General features: G+C 41.5%; 1 protein-coding gene and 1 pseudogene across 8 annotated transcripts in view; one reads left to right on the plus strand and one right to left on the minus strand.

Moving 5' to 3' along the window:
• Positions 1-16413, plus strand: part of ENTPD6 (ectonucleoside triphosphate diphosphohydrolase 6) — a 45234-nt gene that overhangs the window by 852 nt on the left and 27969 nt on the right. For 4 of the 8 annotated variants that reach the window (XR_011995361.1, XR_011995360.1, XM_026016342.2 and 1 more), the window contains exons 2-3: positions 10143-10325; positions 15347-15667. Coding sequence is in view for 4 of the 8 variants with exons in the window: in XM_026016342.2 (XP_025872127.1) it covers positions 10292-10325; positions 15347-15667 (355 nt within the window). In the remaining 4 variants the exon portion in view is untranslated. The remainder of the gene's footprint in view (positions 1-10142; positions 10326-15346; positions 15668-16413) is intronic. The other 4 variants (XR_011995362.1, XR_011995363.1, XM_026016345.2 and 1 more) reach the window with 1 other exon arrangement.
• On the minus strand, positions 7624-7665 carry LOC112933288 (U5 spliceosomal RNA; annotated as a pseudogene).

Here is a 16413-nt window from a genome sequence, read left to right on the forward strand (position 1 = left end):
AAAGGCTGGAAGAAAACCTGGATTGTTTTTGTAGATCATGATGGGCACAGCCCCCCATATCCCGGGCATCCACTCAAAAGGGGTAAGTCACCCAGAAGTTCAGGGTAGCTCCAGTTGTCCTTCCAGACTCATCCCAGGATCATGCATACCAAGCCCCACATCCTCCATCCTTCAGGATCCTGTGTAGGCCCTAGCCCATAGCCCCTCAGTGAGGGAATCTGAAACTTGAGGTTCCTTCCGGACGGGTGAATAGCAACTGTGATTACAAGGGCTTTCTGACCCACTGCAAGAGCCATGATGGATGAGGGGTGAGGGTTTGTCCTGGGGAGGTTGTTCTGTTGACCCTACCAATACATGAACAAGGCTAAGGGGTGGGGGAGGGGGGGGGAGCGTAGTAGTATAAATCCAGGAATTGTTTTCTGTCCCACTCTCCCTGCCCTCATAAGCATCAGTTGTCTAATATGATGTCTCTCCCTTGTGGAACCTCGCATGAAAAACCAGAGGGGGACAGCCATGTAAAGAGATCTGCAAGAGCTTCCCCGCCCACTCTGTCTTGTGAAAAGGAAACAACTGGTGGTGTTAACTGGGCTGACTCATGTATGTATCCTTTTTTTTTTCTCAGAGAAAGAGATAAAAGCCCATTTAAACCTACCAGGAGAGTAAGTAGTGGTTTGTTAATGTTTAATTTTGGATAGGTTTTCAGCATATGTGGTGGTCATTTTGCATGTATGGCTCTTTTGTGTACTTAACTGAAAACCTTGAAGAAACTGGCCAACAGATTAGCCACTGATCCAAATCAGATAGAGCTTATGTTCCAAGAGCCACCTACCTTCCCCAGCTCCTAGAAAGCTAGCTGGGAGCAAGGCTTACCAAGCCAAACCTCTGTTGACCTTTGTGCCCCAGCCTACTCCCTATTCTCTGCCTGATAGCCTTGTTCTAGACTCTCTCTCTTTAAAGGACAAAAATCAAACTGAATAACAATTCAGGTCCTGAGTGGACCTCTAGGGAGGACCTGATCGACATATTTACACTGTGGTGTTAGTGGTGCCCATGGAAATGCGATTTGCCCCTTCGTAAATTATCTTATAGTCTTAGTATTACTTAGTATTACCTTAATTCAGTGAAGTGAAACTGGCCTTTAGGTTTGGGCCTCCAGGTCATGGAGCCAGGTTGTTCCTGGCTCTGTGCTCCCTAAATGTTATTTTCTGTTTGGACTGTTTATGTTATGCTGAGCTTGTTGGTGTATAACTGTAACGATTATAGGCATGTAACTTCATGTATTTTTTTGGTTGTCTGAAGTAGTCTTAACATTAATAGGGAAAGTGAAGTGATGGAGCACATTTGATGTGGAGACAGAAGCCAGAAAGTCTTGTCTGTACCTTACCACATGCCAGCTGTGTGATTACAGACAAGTCTGTTTTCAAATATTTCTGGGCCTTGGCGCTGTTGTATGATAATAAGTTGTTGCCTGTTGTGTGGTATAAGTGCCAGCCTTGAGAGCCTCTGCTAACAGGATATAGCTTATGTAAGGGATAATTTTTTTAGTTTAATAAAAAGCAACTTTTGCCTCAAAATTTGGTATATCACCTGTTAATCTGATCATGTAGGTCATGGTTCTTAAACTAACATTGAACAAGACAAAAGTTGATTATGTAAAAGGGTCTTAATAACTGTGCTGCACTGGCCCACTGGTTGCAAGGAACAGGAAAGCAAGCAAAAAAAAAAAAAGAAAAGAAAAAAAGAGGGGTCTTAACATCTTACACTGTCAGAGTTGTAAGAAACATCTTACGCTGTCAGAGTTGTAAGATGTTAGTATTACTTTTGTGTCCTTATTGTTCATCCTTAGAAATAGCTGCTTTCAAACATTGTCTATAAATACCTTTTTGTTTAATGATCTCTTAGCGATGGAAAACTCTGGGATACAGTAACCTAATGAAAGGAGGCCTATGAGAGGACTAGTTCTAGAGTGAGCGCTAGATGCCTAGGATTGAGCATTCCCCAGGTTACATCTCAGCCTCTGCTCGTTCCTGGGTCTTCTCTCTGTCCTTGATTTCTTCACTCCTGACCTTAGCTTATACCCCTTCGTGCCCAATTTCCCAGGTCCCAACCCCAAACCTGCTATCTCACAAGGGTCAGCTCCATTTCTGACCAAATGTCCTGCTGTCATTTCAAACTTAACATGCTGAAAACCTGGTCATTGTTGTCTCCTGCCCAAATTGCCCCTTTCCAAATGCCTACTTCTGTTGGTGGCCATCATCTGGATCCTGAAGCATTGTTGATGGTTCCATCTTTCCCTGACTACAGGTGAGTTGCTAAGCCATCAGCTAGCCTCCTTTAACAGCAACTATTGACTGAATGGCTGCTGGGCTCTGGCCTTGTGTTGGGGTTGGAAGACCCAGGATGATGGAGCTGGCCCCTGCTTCCCTCTAAACTAACTAGAGGGAAGGCTCAAATAAATAACTCCACATACTGCTTACTCAGGGAGTAGAAGTGTGTAGAGCACCAAAGAACCCAAGAGAGAAGCCTTTAGTTGCCAGGGTTCAGAGTGGCGGTAAGTATCTTGGGTAGATTTTATAGCGGTATGAAGAAAGAACCAGCAGAACACGATCTTTAAAAAAAAAAAAGAAATGTTTAAGGCAGAAGGAATCTCAGTAAAGCATGATCTGTTGCTGTTGTCAAGAGAGTGAGACAGGACTGAAACTTTGAAACCTTTGATGTGATGAGCCGGCTCAGCCCTTCTCCTTCTCCCCCAACACTGCCTTTAGTCCTGTGCCCACAGAACTTATTTATGTTACCTACCTGTCCTCAGAGCCATTAAAGAATTTTTTTCTTGTGATAAAATATACATAACATAAGAATTACCATTTCAACAATTTCAAATATACAGTTCAGTGGCATTCATTATATTCACATTGTCATACCATCACACTCCTCCATCTCCAGAACTTTTTTAGATCTTCCAAAACTGAATCTCTGCACTCATTAAACTCTTCATTCTTCATTAATGCTCTTCATTCCGTGTCTTACCCCAACCCCTGGAACTACTATTCTCTCTGTCACTGTGGATTTGACTACCCTAGGTAATTCATATAAGGTGAATATTTATTGAGTTGTGACTGGCTTATTTCATTTAGCATAGTATCTTCAGGTTCATCCATGTTGTAGCATGTGTCAGTTTCCTTCCTTTTTAAGACTAAAAATCCATTGTGTGTGTACACCACATTTTCTTTATTCATTCACCTATCAATGGACTTTTGGGCTATTTCTGTCTCTTGGCTATTATGAATAATGTGGCAGTGAACCTGGGTATGCAAGTATCTCTTCAAGACCCTGCTTTCAATTCTTTTTCTGATATATACCCAGAAATGAGACTGTTGGATCAATATGGTGATTCTGTTTTTAGTTTTTGAGGAACCTCCATACTATTCTCCAACTGTTTTATAATCTCACAGAGGTTCTAATTTCTCCACATCCTTTCCAACACTTGTTATTTTTGTTGTTGTTGTTGTTTTTAATATAGTGGCTATCCTAATGGGTGTGAGATGATACGTCATTGTGGTTTTGCACATTTTTTTTAAAAGATTTTATTTATTCATGAGGGACACAGAGAGAGAGGCAAAGACATAGGCAGAGGGAGAAGCAGGTTCCCTATAGGGAGCTTGATGCTGGACTAGATCCTGGGACTCTGGGATCACACCCTGAGCCGAAGGCAGAAACTCAACCACTGAGCCACCCAGGCATCTTGTGGTTTTACACATCTAATGATGAGTGCTGTTGAGCATCTTTTTATATTGCTTCTTGTCCATTTGTATATCTTTAAAGAGGTGTGTATCCAGATGCTTTGCTCACTTATGAATTAGGTTGTTTGGTTTTTTTTTTGTTTGTTGAGTTTAAGTTCTCTGTATTCCAGATATTAATCCCTGATCAGATAAGATTTGCAAATATGTCCTCCCATCCTGTGTTGCCTTTCTTCTTTCTGTGGTTCGTGTCCATTGATGTATAAAGTTTTTAATTTTTTTGTCCCATTTTTCTGTTTTCACTTTTCTTGTCCTGTTCTTGCTTCTGGTACTCATCCAAAAAATCATTGCCAAATTTAATGTCACAAAGCTTTTCTACTGTATTTTCTTCTAGGAGTTTTGTTTCAGGTTTTTTTAGTTAGGTTTTTGATCCATTTTGGATTGATTTTGGGTTAATTTCTGTATATGGTGTAAGATAAGGATTCAACTTCAGTCTTTTGTAAATGGATATCCAGTTTTCCCAGGAGTATTTGTTAAAGAGACTGCCCTTTCCCTCATGAACAGTCTTGGTACTCTTGTCAAAGATCATTTTACCGTGTACGTGAAGGTTTATTTCTGGGCTCTCTGTTCTGTTCCATTGGTCTTTGTGTCTGTATACCACTACCACAAGTTGTTAATTACTGTAGCTTTATAATATGTTTTGAACTCAGGAAGTATAAGGCCTCCCACTTTGTTCTTTTTCAAGACTGATTTGTAACTTGTGGTCCCTTGAGATTCCTTATGAATTTTAGGTGGTTGTTGTTGGTTTTTTTTTTTCCTGTCTCTGCAAAGAAAAAAAAAAGGTTGTTTGGATTTTGATAGGAATTGCATTGAATCTGGGGACCACTATAAAAGTATTGCTGCCTTAATCAGTATTAAATTTTCCAGTCCATGAACAGATGATATCTTTCCATTTATCTGACACTTAATTTTCTCTCAGCTATGTTTTGTAGTGTTCAGGGTATAAATCTTTCACCTCCTTGGTTAACTCTATTCTTACGTATTTTATTCTTTTTGATGTAATTGTAAATAGAATTGTTTTCTTAATTTCTTTTTCAAATTGTTCATTATAATGGATAGAAACAACTGATTTTTGTGTGTCAATATTGTATCCTGTAACCTTATTGAATTTATTTGTGCTAACAGTTATTTTCCTTTCCAATGGAATCTGTAGGGTTTTCTGCATGGAAGATCATGTGATCAATGAATGGATAATTTTACTTCTTCCTTCCCAGTTTGGATGCCTTTTATTTCTTCTCTTTCCTAATTGGTCTGCCTAGAACTTCCAATACTGTGTTGAATGGAAGTGTTGGAAACAGACATCCTTCTTGTTCGTGATTTTAAAGTAAAAGTTTTCAGTCTTTCCATTGAGTATGATGTTAGCTATTGGATTTGCATATATGGCCTTTATTATGTTGAGGTAGTTTCCTTCTATCCTGTTTGTTGTTTTCATAATGAAAAGGTATTGGGTTTTATTAAATGTTTTTCCTGCATCAACTGAAATGATCATATGGATTTTCCCCCTGTATTCTGGCATTTTTTTAAGATTTTATTTTTTTTAAACTTATTTTCTTTAGAGAAAGAGAGAGAGAGAGAGTGTGTGTGTGTGTGTGTGTGAGAGAGAGAGAGAGAGAGAGAGCTGGGGGAGGAGCAGAGGGAGAGGGACAGGCAGACTCCATGCTAAGTGCAGAGTCTGATGCAGGGTGGGATTTCATGACCCCAAGATCATGATCTGAGCTGAAATCAAGAGTTGGGAGGCTTAATCTACTGAGCCACCCAGGTGTCTCCTTTATTATGTTAATGCGATATATTTGCTTTGATAGGTTTTCAAATCTTGAACCATCCTTGCATTCCAGGAATAAACCCCACTTGGGCCCTTTGCTATTGAATTCAGTTTCCTGCTATTTGTCAAGGATAAATCACTTTTCATCCTGCGTCACTATTCATAAGGAATAATGGTCTGTATTTTCTTTTAGTGTCTTTGTCTGGCTTTGGTTTTAGGGTAATGCTGACCTCATAGAATGAGTTAAGAAGTGGTCCCTTTTCATTTTTTGGGAAGATTTTGGAATTCTTCAAATGTTTGGTAAAATCAGTAGTGACCAACAAATCAGTATTTATTTGGTCCAGGGCTTTTCTTTGTTGGGAGATTTTTGATTACTGATTTAGCCTCCTTACTAGTTATAGATCTTTAGATTTTTTTTTATTTCTTCATAATTCCTCTTTGTAGGTTGTGTGTTTCTAGGAATTTGTTGATTTCATCTAGGTTATCCAGTTTCTTGGTTTACAACTGTTATAATACTCTCATAACCATTTTCATTCTATAAAATCAGTAGTAATGTTCCATCTTTTCATTTCTGATTTTAGTTAAATTTGAATCTTCTCTCTTTATTTCATAGTGTAGCTAAATGTTTCAGTTATGGTGATCTTTTCAAAGAAACAACTCTTAGTTTCATGGACTTTTCTCTATTGTTTTTCTATCTTCTATTTATCCTTCTTTAATTTTTATTGTTTCCTTTCTTCTAGCTTTGTGTCTAATTTGTTCTTTTTCGGGATGCCTGAGTGGCTCAATCAGTTAAGCATCCAACTTTTGAACTCCACTCAGGTCTTGATCTCAGGGTTGTGAGTTCAAGCCCCATTTTGTGCTCCATGCTGGGCATGGAGCCTACTTTAAAAAAATAAGTAAATAAAAATTTAACATTTTTTAGTCGGTTTGAAATTTCTTTTTTTTTTTTTAAGATTTTATTTATTTATTCATGAGAGACACACAGAGAGAGGCAGATACATAGGCAGAGAGAGAAGCAAGCTCCATGCAGGGTGCCCCATGTGGGACTCAGTCCCGGGACTCCAGGATCACACCCTGTGCCGAAGGCAGACAATCAACCCCTGAGCCACCCAGGCGTCCTGAAATTTCTCTTTTAATGTAATCATTTACAGGTATAATTTTCCCTATTGGTACTGCTTTCACTGCATTTCATAAGTTTTGAAATGTTGTATTTTCATTTTCACTTGTCACAAGATCTTTTCTGATTTCCCTTTTGATTCCTTTTATGACCGATTGGTTGTTAAAGAGTGTGGTTTTTAGTTTCCATATGTTTGGGAATTTTCCAGCTTTCCTTCTCTTGTTGACTTCTAGTTTTATTCCATTGTGGTCAGAAAATACACTTTGATTGTGATCTTTTAAAACATATTGAGACATAGTGTGTAGCCTGTTATGTCATCTATCCTGAAGGATGTTCCATGTGCATTTGAGAGGATCGTGTATTCTGCTGTTGTTGGGTGGTCAATATGTGCCTGTCAGGCCCTCTCAGTCTTTATACTGTTCAAGTCTCTTATTGCCTTATTCATCTCTGTCTGATTTTTCTATCCTTTATTGAAAGCAGGATATTGAGTTCTCCTACCTTTATTGCACAACTGTCTATTTCTCCTTTCAGTACTGTTTGCTTCATATATTTAGGACCTCTGGTGTATACGTTTATAGTTTATATTTTACTGGTGACAACCCTTTTATCATTATACAGTGTCTTTATTTTTTGTGATAGTTTTTGACATAGGCTCTGTTTTGTGTGATGTTAGTATAACCATGTTTTGTGTGATGTTAGTATAACCATTCTGCTCTCTTTTGGTTACTCTTTTCATGGAATCTTTTTTCATTCTTTTACTATAAGTCTCTATGGGCCCTTAGATCTCAGGTCTCTTGTAGAGGCATATGGTTGGATCTTGTTTTTTAATCCATTCAGCTACTCTCTGTATCGTGGTTGGGGAGTTTCATCCTTTTACATTTAAGTATTAACAAGAAAAGACTACTTTTGCCATTTTATTTTGTGTATGTCTTAGCCCTTTTTCTCTCCACGGAAATCTTTAGTAAAAGGCGAAAGATTTATACTATGTGTCTTAGCCCTTTTTGTCCTTCATTTTCTCCATTATTGCCTTCCTTTGTATTTGTTTTTTTTTTTTTTTTTTTTTGTAGGGATAGTATTGATTCCCTTCTCATTTCCTTTTGTATATATTTCTACGTTTTTTCTTTGTGGTTACAACAGATGTTACCTATAATATCCCTTTTTTTAATTTTTTTTTAATTTTTTTATTTATGATAGTCACACAGAGAGAGAGAGAGGCAGAGACACAAGCAGAGGGAGAAGCAGGCTCCATGCACCGGGAGCCTGACGTGGGACCCGATCCCGGGTCTCCAGGATCGCGCCCTGGGCCAAAGGCAGGTGCTAAACCGCTGCGCCACCCAGGGATCCCCTGTAATATCCTAAAATTATTACAGTCTATTCTAAATATTATCCCAGCTTAACTCAAATTACATATGATAACTGTTCCTATATATCTGTATGGTCTCCCTAATTTATGTTTTTGATGTCACAGCATTTGTCTTTTAAATCTTGAAGAAAATAAAAAGTGGAGTTACAAACCAAATGTATAGTAGTACTGGTTCTTGTATTTGTTCATGTATTTAACTTTACTGGAGATCTTTATGTTTTCTCATGGCTTTCAGTTACTGTCCTGCATCCTTTCATTTCAGCCTTTACCATTTGTTATAGGGTAGGTCTCTTGGTAATGAACACCCTCAGCTTTTATTTATTTAGGAATGCCTTAATTTCACCTTCATTTTTGAAGGACAGTTTTATTGAATACAAAATTCTCAGATGACAGATTTTTTTTTCTTTCAGCAATTTGAATATATCATTCCACTGCTTTCTGGTCTCCAAAATTTCTGCTGAGAAATAAGTTGGTAATCTTATTAAAGATCCTTTGTACATTTCTCTAGCTGCTTTCAAGATTCCCTTTTTTTTTCCCCCCTCTGGCTTTCACCAATTTGATTATAATGTTTCTCAGCATGAGTCTCTAGGTTTACCTTTTTTGGAGTTCAACCATTATTTCTGTCTCTCTTCTCTTCTGAGACTCCTATAATGTGCCTGTTGGTCCCTTATGGTGTGGCATAAATCCCTTGGGCTCTGTTTGCTTATGTCTTTTACTCCCTGCACAAGCAGGGGAGCAACAAGTAGAGGGAGAGGGAGAAGCAAGCTCTGTGTTGAGCAGGAGCCTGATGTGGGGCTTAATCCTAGGACCCTGAGATCATGACCTGAGCCAAAGACAGACACTTAACCAACTGAGCCACCCAGATGCCCCTGACTCAGTAATTTTAATGACATATTCAAGTTCACTCAGTCTTCTGCTCAGATTTGCTGTTAAACTCCTTCATGAATTTTTCAATACAGTTACTGTACTTTTAAGCCCCACAATTTGTTTGGTTCCTTTTTACAATTTTAATGTCTTCATTGATATTCTTATTTTGTTGTCCTATATAATTTCCTAATTTCTTTCAATTTTGTGTTTTCTTTAGCTCTTTCAGCATACATGAGACATTTAAGTCTTCATCTGGTACATCCAATGCCTGTGTTTTTTCCAGGACAGTTTCTGCTATCTTTTCTTCCCTTTGAATGGGCCATCTTTTTCTGTTTCTTTATATGCCTGGTGATCCTCGTTGTCATTGAAAAATTGAGCATTTGAGAAAACAGCCACCTCTCCCAGTATTTGCAGACTGGTTCTAAGGCATGAAAGACTTTTGCTACTTAGTGGGGTATATCTGAGCCTTGGAGTCAGCCCAAGGCAGAGGCTTAAGATCTTCTCAGGATTTTTCCTGAACATGTGTTGCGTGGGCCTATGTGTGTTAGTTTCAATTCCCTCCGTATATTATGGCTGCTTTTATTTATTTTAAAGATTTTATTTATTTGACAGAGAGCATGAGCAGGAGGGAGGAGCAAGGGGGGGGAGAGAAGCAGACTCCCTGCTGACCAGGGAGCCCGATGCAGAACTTGATCCCAGGACCTCAGGATCATGACCTGAGCTGAAGGCAGATGCTTAACCCACTGAGCCACCCAGGTACCCAGTAGCTGCTTTCAAATGCCTTAATTTCTCCAGCGGTTTCAGTCATGCTCCTTCTTAGGCCTTTGATGTTCTGTTGTTTCTTCTCCCACACACACCCCAGCCTTTTCCCCAAGCATGTGTGGGTCTGTGGTCACACTCTATCACAAGAAAGTCTGCCTTCCGCGGTTTTCCCCCATCTGAGCTCTGAGTTCTAAGTAAAGCAAAATAGACTTCTCTCAGGCAGCCCCAAGACAGGTTAGGATGTTGCCCTGTTCCCTTCAGTTTGATGGAAGGAGATGGACACTGGGCTGCTGCTGCCATTAGACCGTACTGTGTAGGGAGGAGTGGGGCAAGGGTAGATGAACACCACAGAACTTCCTACCATTCTGAATGTGACTTCTTGGTTAGGTATTTGCTTACAGATCTATAGGTCTTTGTTTTTCAGAATTCATAAAATATTTTAGCCAGTCCTAATTTTTTTTAATATTTCCATAGGGTAACAACGACCCCATCCCCATTCCACCATCTTGCTGACATCCTCTCCATTAAAGGATTTGAAATGGGGACTTTTCTGTGTGTCTGGAAACAGTACGGGAGGTAGACGGCGGTAGAGGAGCATCCTCTACCCTTCTAGATTAGAGCCCATGTTCTCAACTGAGTTACAGTGGCACAAACAGGGTAAGTCTCTGCCTTTGGAAGTTCATAGCCTAGAGGGTGACATGGACCTTTAGGAATTAATCCCACAGACTCTGGCATTGTTAGAGATTGTAGAGATGCCAGGTCAGAGGGGGGAAGGAAGTGCAGAGAAAGCATAATGGGGTTGGGAGCTGTTCAAGTTGTGAGTGGTCGGGGAAGATGGGGACAGTAACATTTCAGCTGAGCTTGGGGTAGGGGACAAGTTTGGCCTGGTTGGTGCAAGAACATTCTGGGAATGGATAACAGTGTGTGCAAAGGGCCTGAGGCAGAGAGGAGCTGCGTTCTAGGGACGGAAGGAGACACTAGGTTCTCAAAGCACTGTGAGCAAAGGCTAGAGAGGTGACAAAGCTACAGAGGCTGCTAAGGAGGTAGGCCCAGCCAGGGGTACGACTTGATCCTGAGAGCAGTAGAAAGCCCCTACTATGTTCGGTGAGACCCAAGAAAGGCCCAAAGTCTGGTATGAGCAGGTGCAGAAGGAAGCTTACTGCCTGGTCTTGCCAGCAGAGCCATTCTCCCAGCCTTGTGCACAGCACATGCTCAGGGAGGGATGATTGGTCCTACCCCCTGTCCTAGTTCGAGGGGTGGGCCACTGGAAAGGCCTGTCCCATAGGTAGGAACACAGAGACAGCCAAAGGTTTGGGCAATGCTGGTCAGGTCTGAAAGCATCCAAATATGCTGCAGGGCTAGATCCTGGAAAGGAACAGCCACAGAAGGCCTGGACTCTCTTCTCCCTTGCCCTTGCCCCAGGGGCTACTTTCATTCCATTTCTCCCCCGCCCAGGTTCCCTTGGGGTTGACATGAAGAACCACCACAGGCGTGACCTCTGCACTTCTAGCCCTGACCCTCCACAGAGAGTGCAGTCACACTATCTTCCAGCATTCCTGCCCATTGCTGTCCCTGGTTCCAAGGGGATATATTTTTTCCCACTGCCCTGCTGTCAATCCAGCATTCAGTATATTGTTCTGTGTGTCCTCTTCTGGGCACGTGACACATCTCGTTATATCTCCAAACACTGTCACATGGTGGCTTTCCACCTTACAGATGAGGAGACTAGCTCCCTGTGAAGGTTAACTTGCCTGTGGTCACATGCTGCTGTGGGCAGAGCACAAACCCCTGCCCTGCTTTTTATTTTATTTTATTTTATTTTATTTTATTTTATTTTATTTTATTTTATTTTATTTTATTTTAATTCAATTAATTAACATATAATGTATTATTAGTTTCAGGGGTAGAGTTCAGTGATTCATCAGTTGCATGTAACACCCATGCTCATTACATCATGTGCCCTCCTTAATGCCCATCACCCAGTTACCGCATCCTTCCAGCAACCCTCAGCTTGTTTCCTATCATTAACAGGATTTCATCCTGTTTTATTTTTCCTCTCTTCCTCTAAGTTCCTCTGTTTTGTTTCTTAAATTCCACCCATGAGTGAAATCATATGACAGTTGTCTTTCTTATTTCGCTTAACATGATACCCTCTAGTTCCATCACGTTGTTGCAAATGATCTCATTTTTTTGATGGCTGAGTAACATTCCATTGTGCGCATGTATGTATATGTGTGTGTGCGTGTGTGTATGTACATATACATACATATACATATATGTACCACATCTTCTTTAGCCATTCATGTGGACATCTGGGCTCCCTCCATGGTTTGGCTATTGTGGACATTGCTGCTAGAAACATTAGGGTGCAGGTGCCCCTTCAAATCACTGTGTTTGTACCTTTGGGGTAAATACCTAGTAGTGCAATTACTGGGTCATAGGGTAGCTCTATTTTCTTTTTCTTTCTTTTTTTTTTTTTTAAAGATTTTATTTATTTATTCATGAGAGACAGAAAGAGACAGAGGGAGGCAGAGACACAGGCAGAGGGAGAAGCAGGCTCCATACAGGGAGCCCAACGTGGGACTCAGTCGCCGGCCTCCAGGATCACACCCTGGACTGCAGGCGGTGCTAAACCGCTGTGCCACTGGGGCTGCCTGGTAGCTCTATTTTCAACTTTTTAAGGAACCTCTATACTGTTTTCCAGAGTAGCTGTACCACCTTGCATTCCCACCAACAGTGTTAAGAGAGTTCCTGTTTCTCCATATTCTTGCCAACATCTCATCTGTTGTTTCCTGAGTTGTTAATTTTAGCAGTTCTCACTGGTGGTATCTCATTGTGGTTTTGATTTGTATTTCCCTGATGCCAAGTGATGTGTAACATTTTTTCATGTGTCTCTTGGCCATCTGTATGTCTTCTTTGGAGAAATGTCTGTTCATGTCTTCTGCCCACTTCTTGACTGGATTATTTATTATTTGGGTATTGAGTTTGATAAGTTCTTTATAGATCTTGGATACTAGCTCTTTATCTGATGTCATTTGCAAATATCTTCTCCCATTCTGTAGTTGTCTTTTGATTTGTCTACTGTTTGCTTTGCTGTGCAGAAACTTTTTATCTTAAGTCCCAACAGTTCATTTTTGCTTTTGTTTTCCTTGCCATTAGAGACGTGTCTAGCTGAGGTCAAAAAGGTTGCTGCCTGTGTTCTCCTCTATGATTCTGATGGATTCTTGTCTCACATTTAGATCTTTCATCCATTTTGAGTTTATCTTTGTGTATGGTGAAAGAGAGTGGTCCAGTTTCATTCTTTTACATGTGTCTGTCCAATTTTCCCAGCGCCATTTATTGAAGAGACTGTCTTTTTTCCAGTCGATATTCTTTCTTGTTTTGTCAAAGATTAGTTGACCAGAGTTGAGGGTCCATTTCTGGGTCTCTCTTATGTTCCAGTGATCTGCGTGTCTGTTTTTTTTTTGTGCCAGTACTATACTGTCTTGATGATCTCAGCTTTGTAATACAGCTTGAAATCTGGCATTGTGATGCCTCCAGCCCTGGTTTTCTTTTTAAACATTCCTCTGGCTATTCAGGATATTTTCTGGTTCCATACAAATTTTAGAATTATTTGTTCCAGCTCTGTGAAAATGTTGATGGTATTTTGATAGGGATTGCATTGAACGTGTAAATTGCCTGTGTAGCATAGACATTTTCACAATATTCATTCTTCCAATATGGATTGGAATGTTTTTCCATTTCTTTATGTCTTCCTCAATTTCTTTCATAAGTGTTCTATAGTTTTCAGAGTACAGATCCTTTACTGCTTTCATTATGTTTATTTCCAGATATCTTGTGGTTTTTGGTGCAATTTTAAATGGGATTAATTCCTTAATTTCTCTTTCTTCTGTCTCATTGTTAGTGTATAGAAATGCAACTGACTTCTGTCCATTGACTTTATATCCTGTCACTTTGCTGAATTACTCTCTGAGTTCTAGCAATTTTGGATTGGATCTTTTGGATTTTCCACATAGAATATCATGTCATTTGCAAGAGTGAGAGTTTGACTTCTTTGGCTGTTTGGATGCCTTTTATTTCTTTTTGTTGTCTGATTGCTGAGGCTAGGGCTTCTAGTACTATATTGAACCCAAGTGGTGGGAGTGGACATCCCTGTCATATTCCTGACCTTAGGGGAAAAGCTCAGTTTTTCCCCCTTGAGAATGATCATTGTGGGCTTTTCATAGATGGCTTTTATGTTATTGAGATATGTTCCCTCTACCCCTGTACTGTGGAGAGTTTTCATCAATAAAGGATGCTGTATTTTGTTAAATGCTTTTTCTGCATCTATTAAGAGGATCCTGTGGTTCTTGTCCTTTCTTTTATTAACATGGTGTATCACATTGATTGATTTTCAGATGTTGAACTACCCTTGCAGCCCAGGAGTAAATCCTATGTGGTTGGGGTGAATAATCCTTTAAATGTTGTAGCCAAATCCTATTGGCTAGTATCTTGGTGAGATTTTTACATCCATGTTCGTCAGGGATATTGGTCTGTAACATGTCCTGCTTTCAACCTGGCACTTTCCTGTCTCCTTATTCTAGGAGTATCCACTCCACTTACCATAACTGACAGAGTGAGGGATGGACAAACAGATGGACATTCCGCAAGAATAGGGGATCCCTGAGTATCAAGTACCCTGCTTCTTGTCCTTTGAAGCCTCAGGTTCCAGCGGTTCCAGAGGCTGCTAAGAAAGCTTGAATGAATGTTTTCTTTTGGGGGTGTGGGGGGCATTGAATCAAAGATAGTGGTGCTGAGTTAGTTCTTTTGCTACTCGGGTAGGATTTTCATAGACTTGGAAAGCATACAGGCATCGTTTCCTCCTTGGCAGAGTATGCTACATGAGAGAAAAAAGACATCTCCTGTGAAACTTCCAGGAAAATGAGCTGCGTTTCTCAGACGTGGCTGGGCTCTCTGTCGTCTCCAAGGGATGAAACTTGAAGCCTTTTAGGAAATGAATACCTGTCATAGAAGAGAAAGCAAGAATTGAAAGAGTGGATTGGACATGTGTTCTTGTACCAAATCTTGTAAAAGATTTGGGGACAGCATTTAGATGTGGCTTTTTATTTTTATTTTATTTTATTTTTTTAAAGTATTTTTTTTAATTTTTATTTATTTGTGATAGTTACAGCGAGAGAGAGAGAGAGAGAGAGAGAGAGGCAGAGACACAAGCAGGCTCCATGCACCGGGAGCCCGACGTGGGATTCGATCCCGGGTCTCCAGGATTGCGCCCTGGGCCAAAGACAGGCGCTAAACCACTGCGCCACCCAGGGATCCCCCTAGATGTGGCTTTTTAAAGTGGCAACAAGTCCCAAAGCAACTTGTCTGTAACACCACTTGTAGGGGACCAGGCTCAGGCCTTGGTTGTGGGTCTGTGTCCCAGGTCAGCCCCTCGAGGACTTAACACATCAAACAAGTTATCTACTCTTTGTAAACCCCGGTTCCTGCTCTTTTCTGTAAAATGGGCTCAAACCTTCTGGAAGTATTTTGAGGACCAAATGAACCTTCTGATTCCAGGGAGAACATGCAGACCTGTTTCTGGCTGAATGTTTTATCCCTGAGCACAGGGACTTCTGACTTGCCCCAGAAGCTTATAGCCTGACATGTTTTTCCTGCTCCTCCTCCCTTTCCACCAACAGCTGCGACACAGTCCTCAGCAGACAGAGAAATGAGAAAAATACCAAATAATGGGAACCTGAAGATGACAAAGGTGGCGTACCCCCTGGGGCTGTTCATTTGCCTGTTCATCTATGTTGCCTACATCAAGTGGCACTGGGCCTCCGCCACCCAGGCCTTCTTCAGCATCACTGAGGTGGCCTCGGGGGCCCGGAGGGGCCAGCAAGCTCACAGCCCCCCAGGAACAGCTGCACGTGGTCACGAGGTTTTCTATGGCATCATGTTTGACGCAGGAAGCACTGGCACCCGTGTCCATATCTTCCAGTTCACCCGGCAGCCTGGAGGTATGCTGGGCAGAAAGCCTTGGCCATTCACTACTTGGTTCTCCTGGCTCATGGCAGAGCTCTTGGGGTCTCTTCCACATACAGACAGTGGTTTCTCAGTGGGTGGGCTGGGTGCCCTGCCTTGGACTCACTTGGGAGCTTGTCAAAAATGCAGGTTCCCAGAGAGGCTGGCTCAGCCTTGGGTTGGGGCCCAGGAATCTAAATATCTCAGGAGCCTCAGACTGTCCTTACTCACACTAGTGTCTGGTGACTGCCTAAGGCCAGCTGAGATCCCCAAGGGTGTTGTGGCCTGTCCTGTCCCAGCATTCAGCAGCAATTCAGGTGGCTGGGATCATAACATAGGCCGGAAGCTGCATTGGGAGAATTTAAGGCAGGAAGTTGCCCCGACTAAAGCTTGTATGAGACAGAGTCTGGGAAAGTCATGGACTAGCAAGGACCTGGGACCTAGGCTGATGTGGTGCTGCCCAGTGGGTCCAGTCAGAGGGGGGGTTGACAGATGAGAGTGGCCTCAGCAGTGAGTGGGGAGTTGGAGCTTGAGCCTCATTATAACCTGAAGGTAGGGGCCAGGCTTCTAGCAGGAGGGAGGAGGGAATTTGTATATGCTCTCCTGAGCTGCTCCTCTGGGGACATCCAGCCACTGCCCTGCTTTGCATGTTGTCCCTTCCCCTTTTGGTCTCCTTTCCTGGCCCCTGGTACCCTGCAGCCTTGAGGGTCATCCTCTGGCTTCTGGCCATGAGTGTCCCATC

The sequence above is a fragment of the Vulpes vulpes genome, chromosome 11 (assembly GCF_048418805.1).
Source record: "Vulpes vulpes isolate BD-2025 chromosome 11, VulVul3, whole genome shotgun sequence".
NCBI lineage: Eukaryota > Metazoa > Chordata > Mammalia > Carnivora > Canidae > Vulpes > Vulpes vulpes.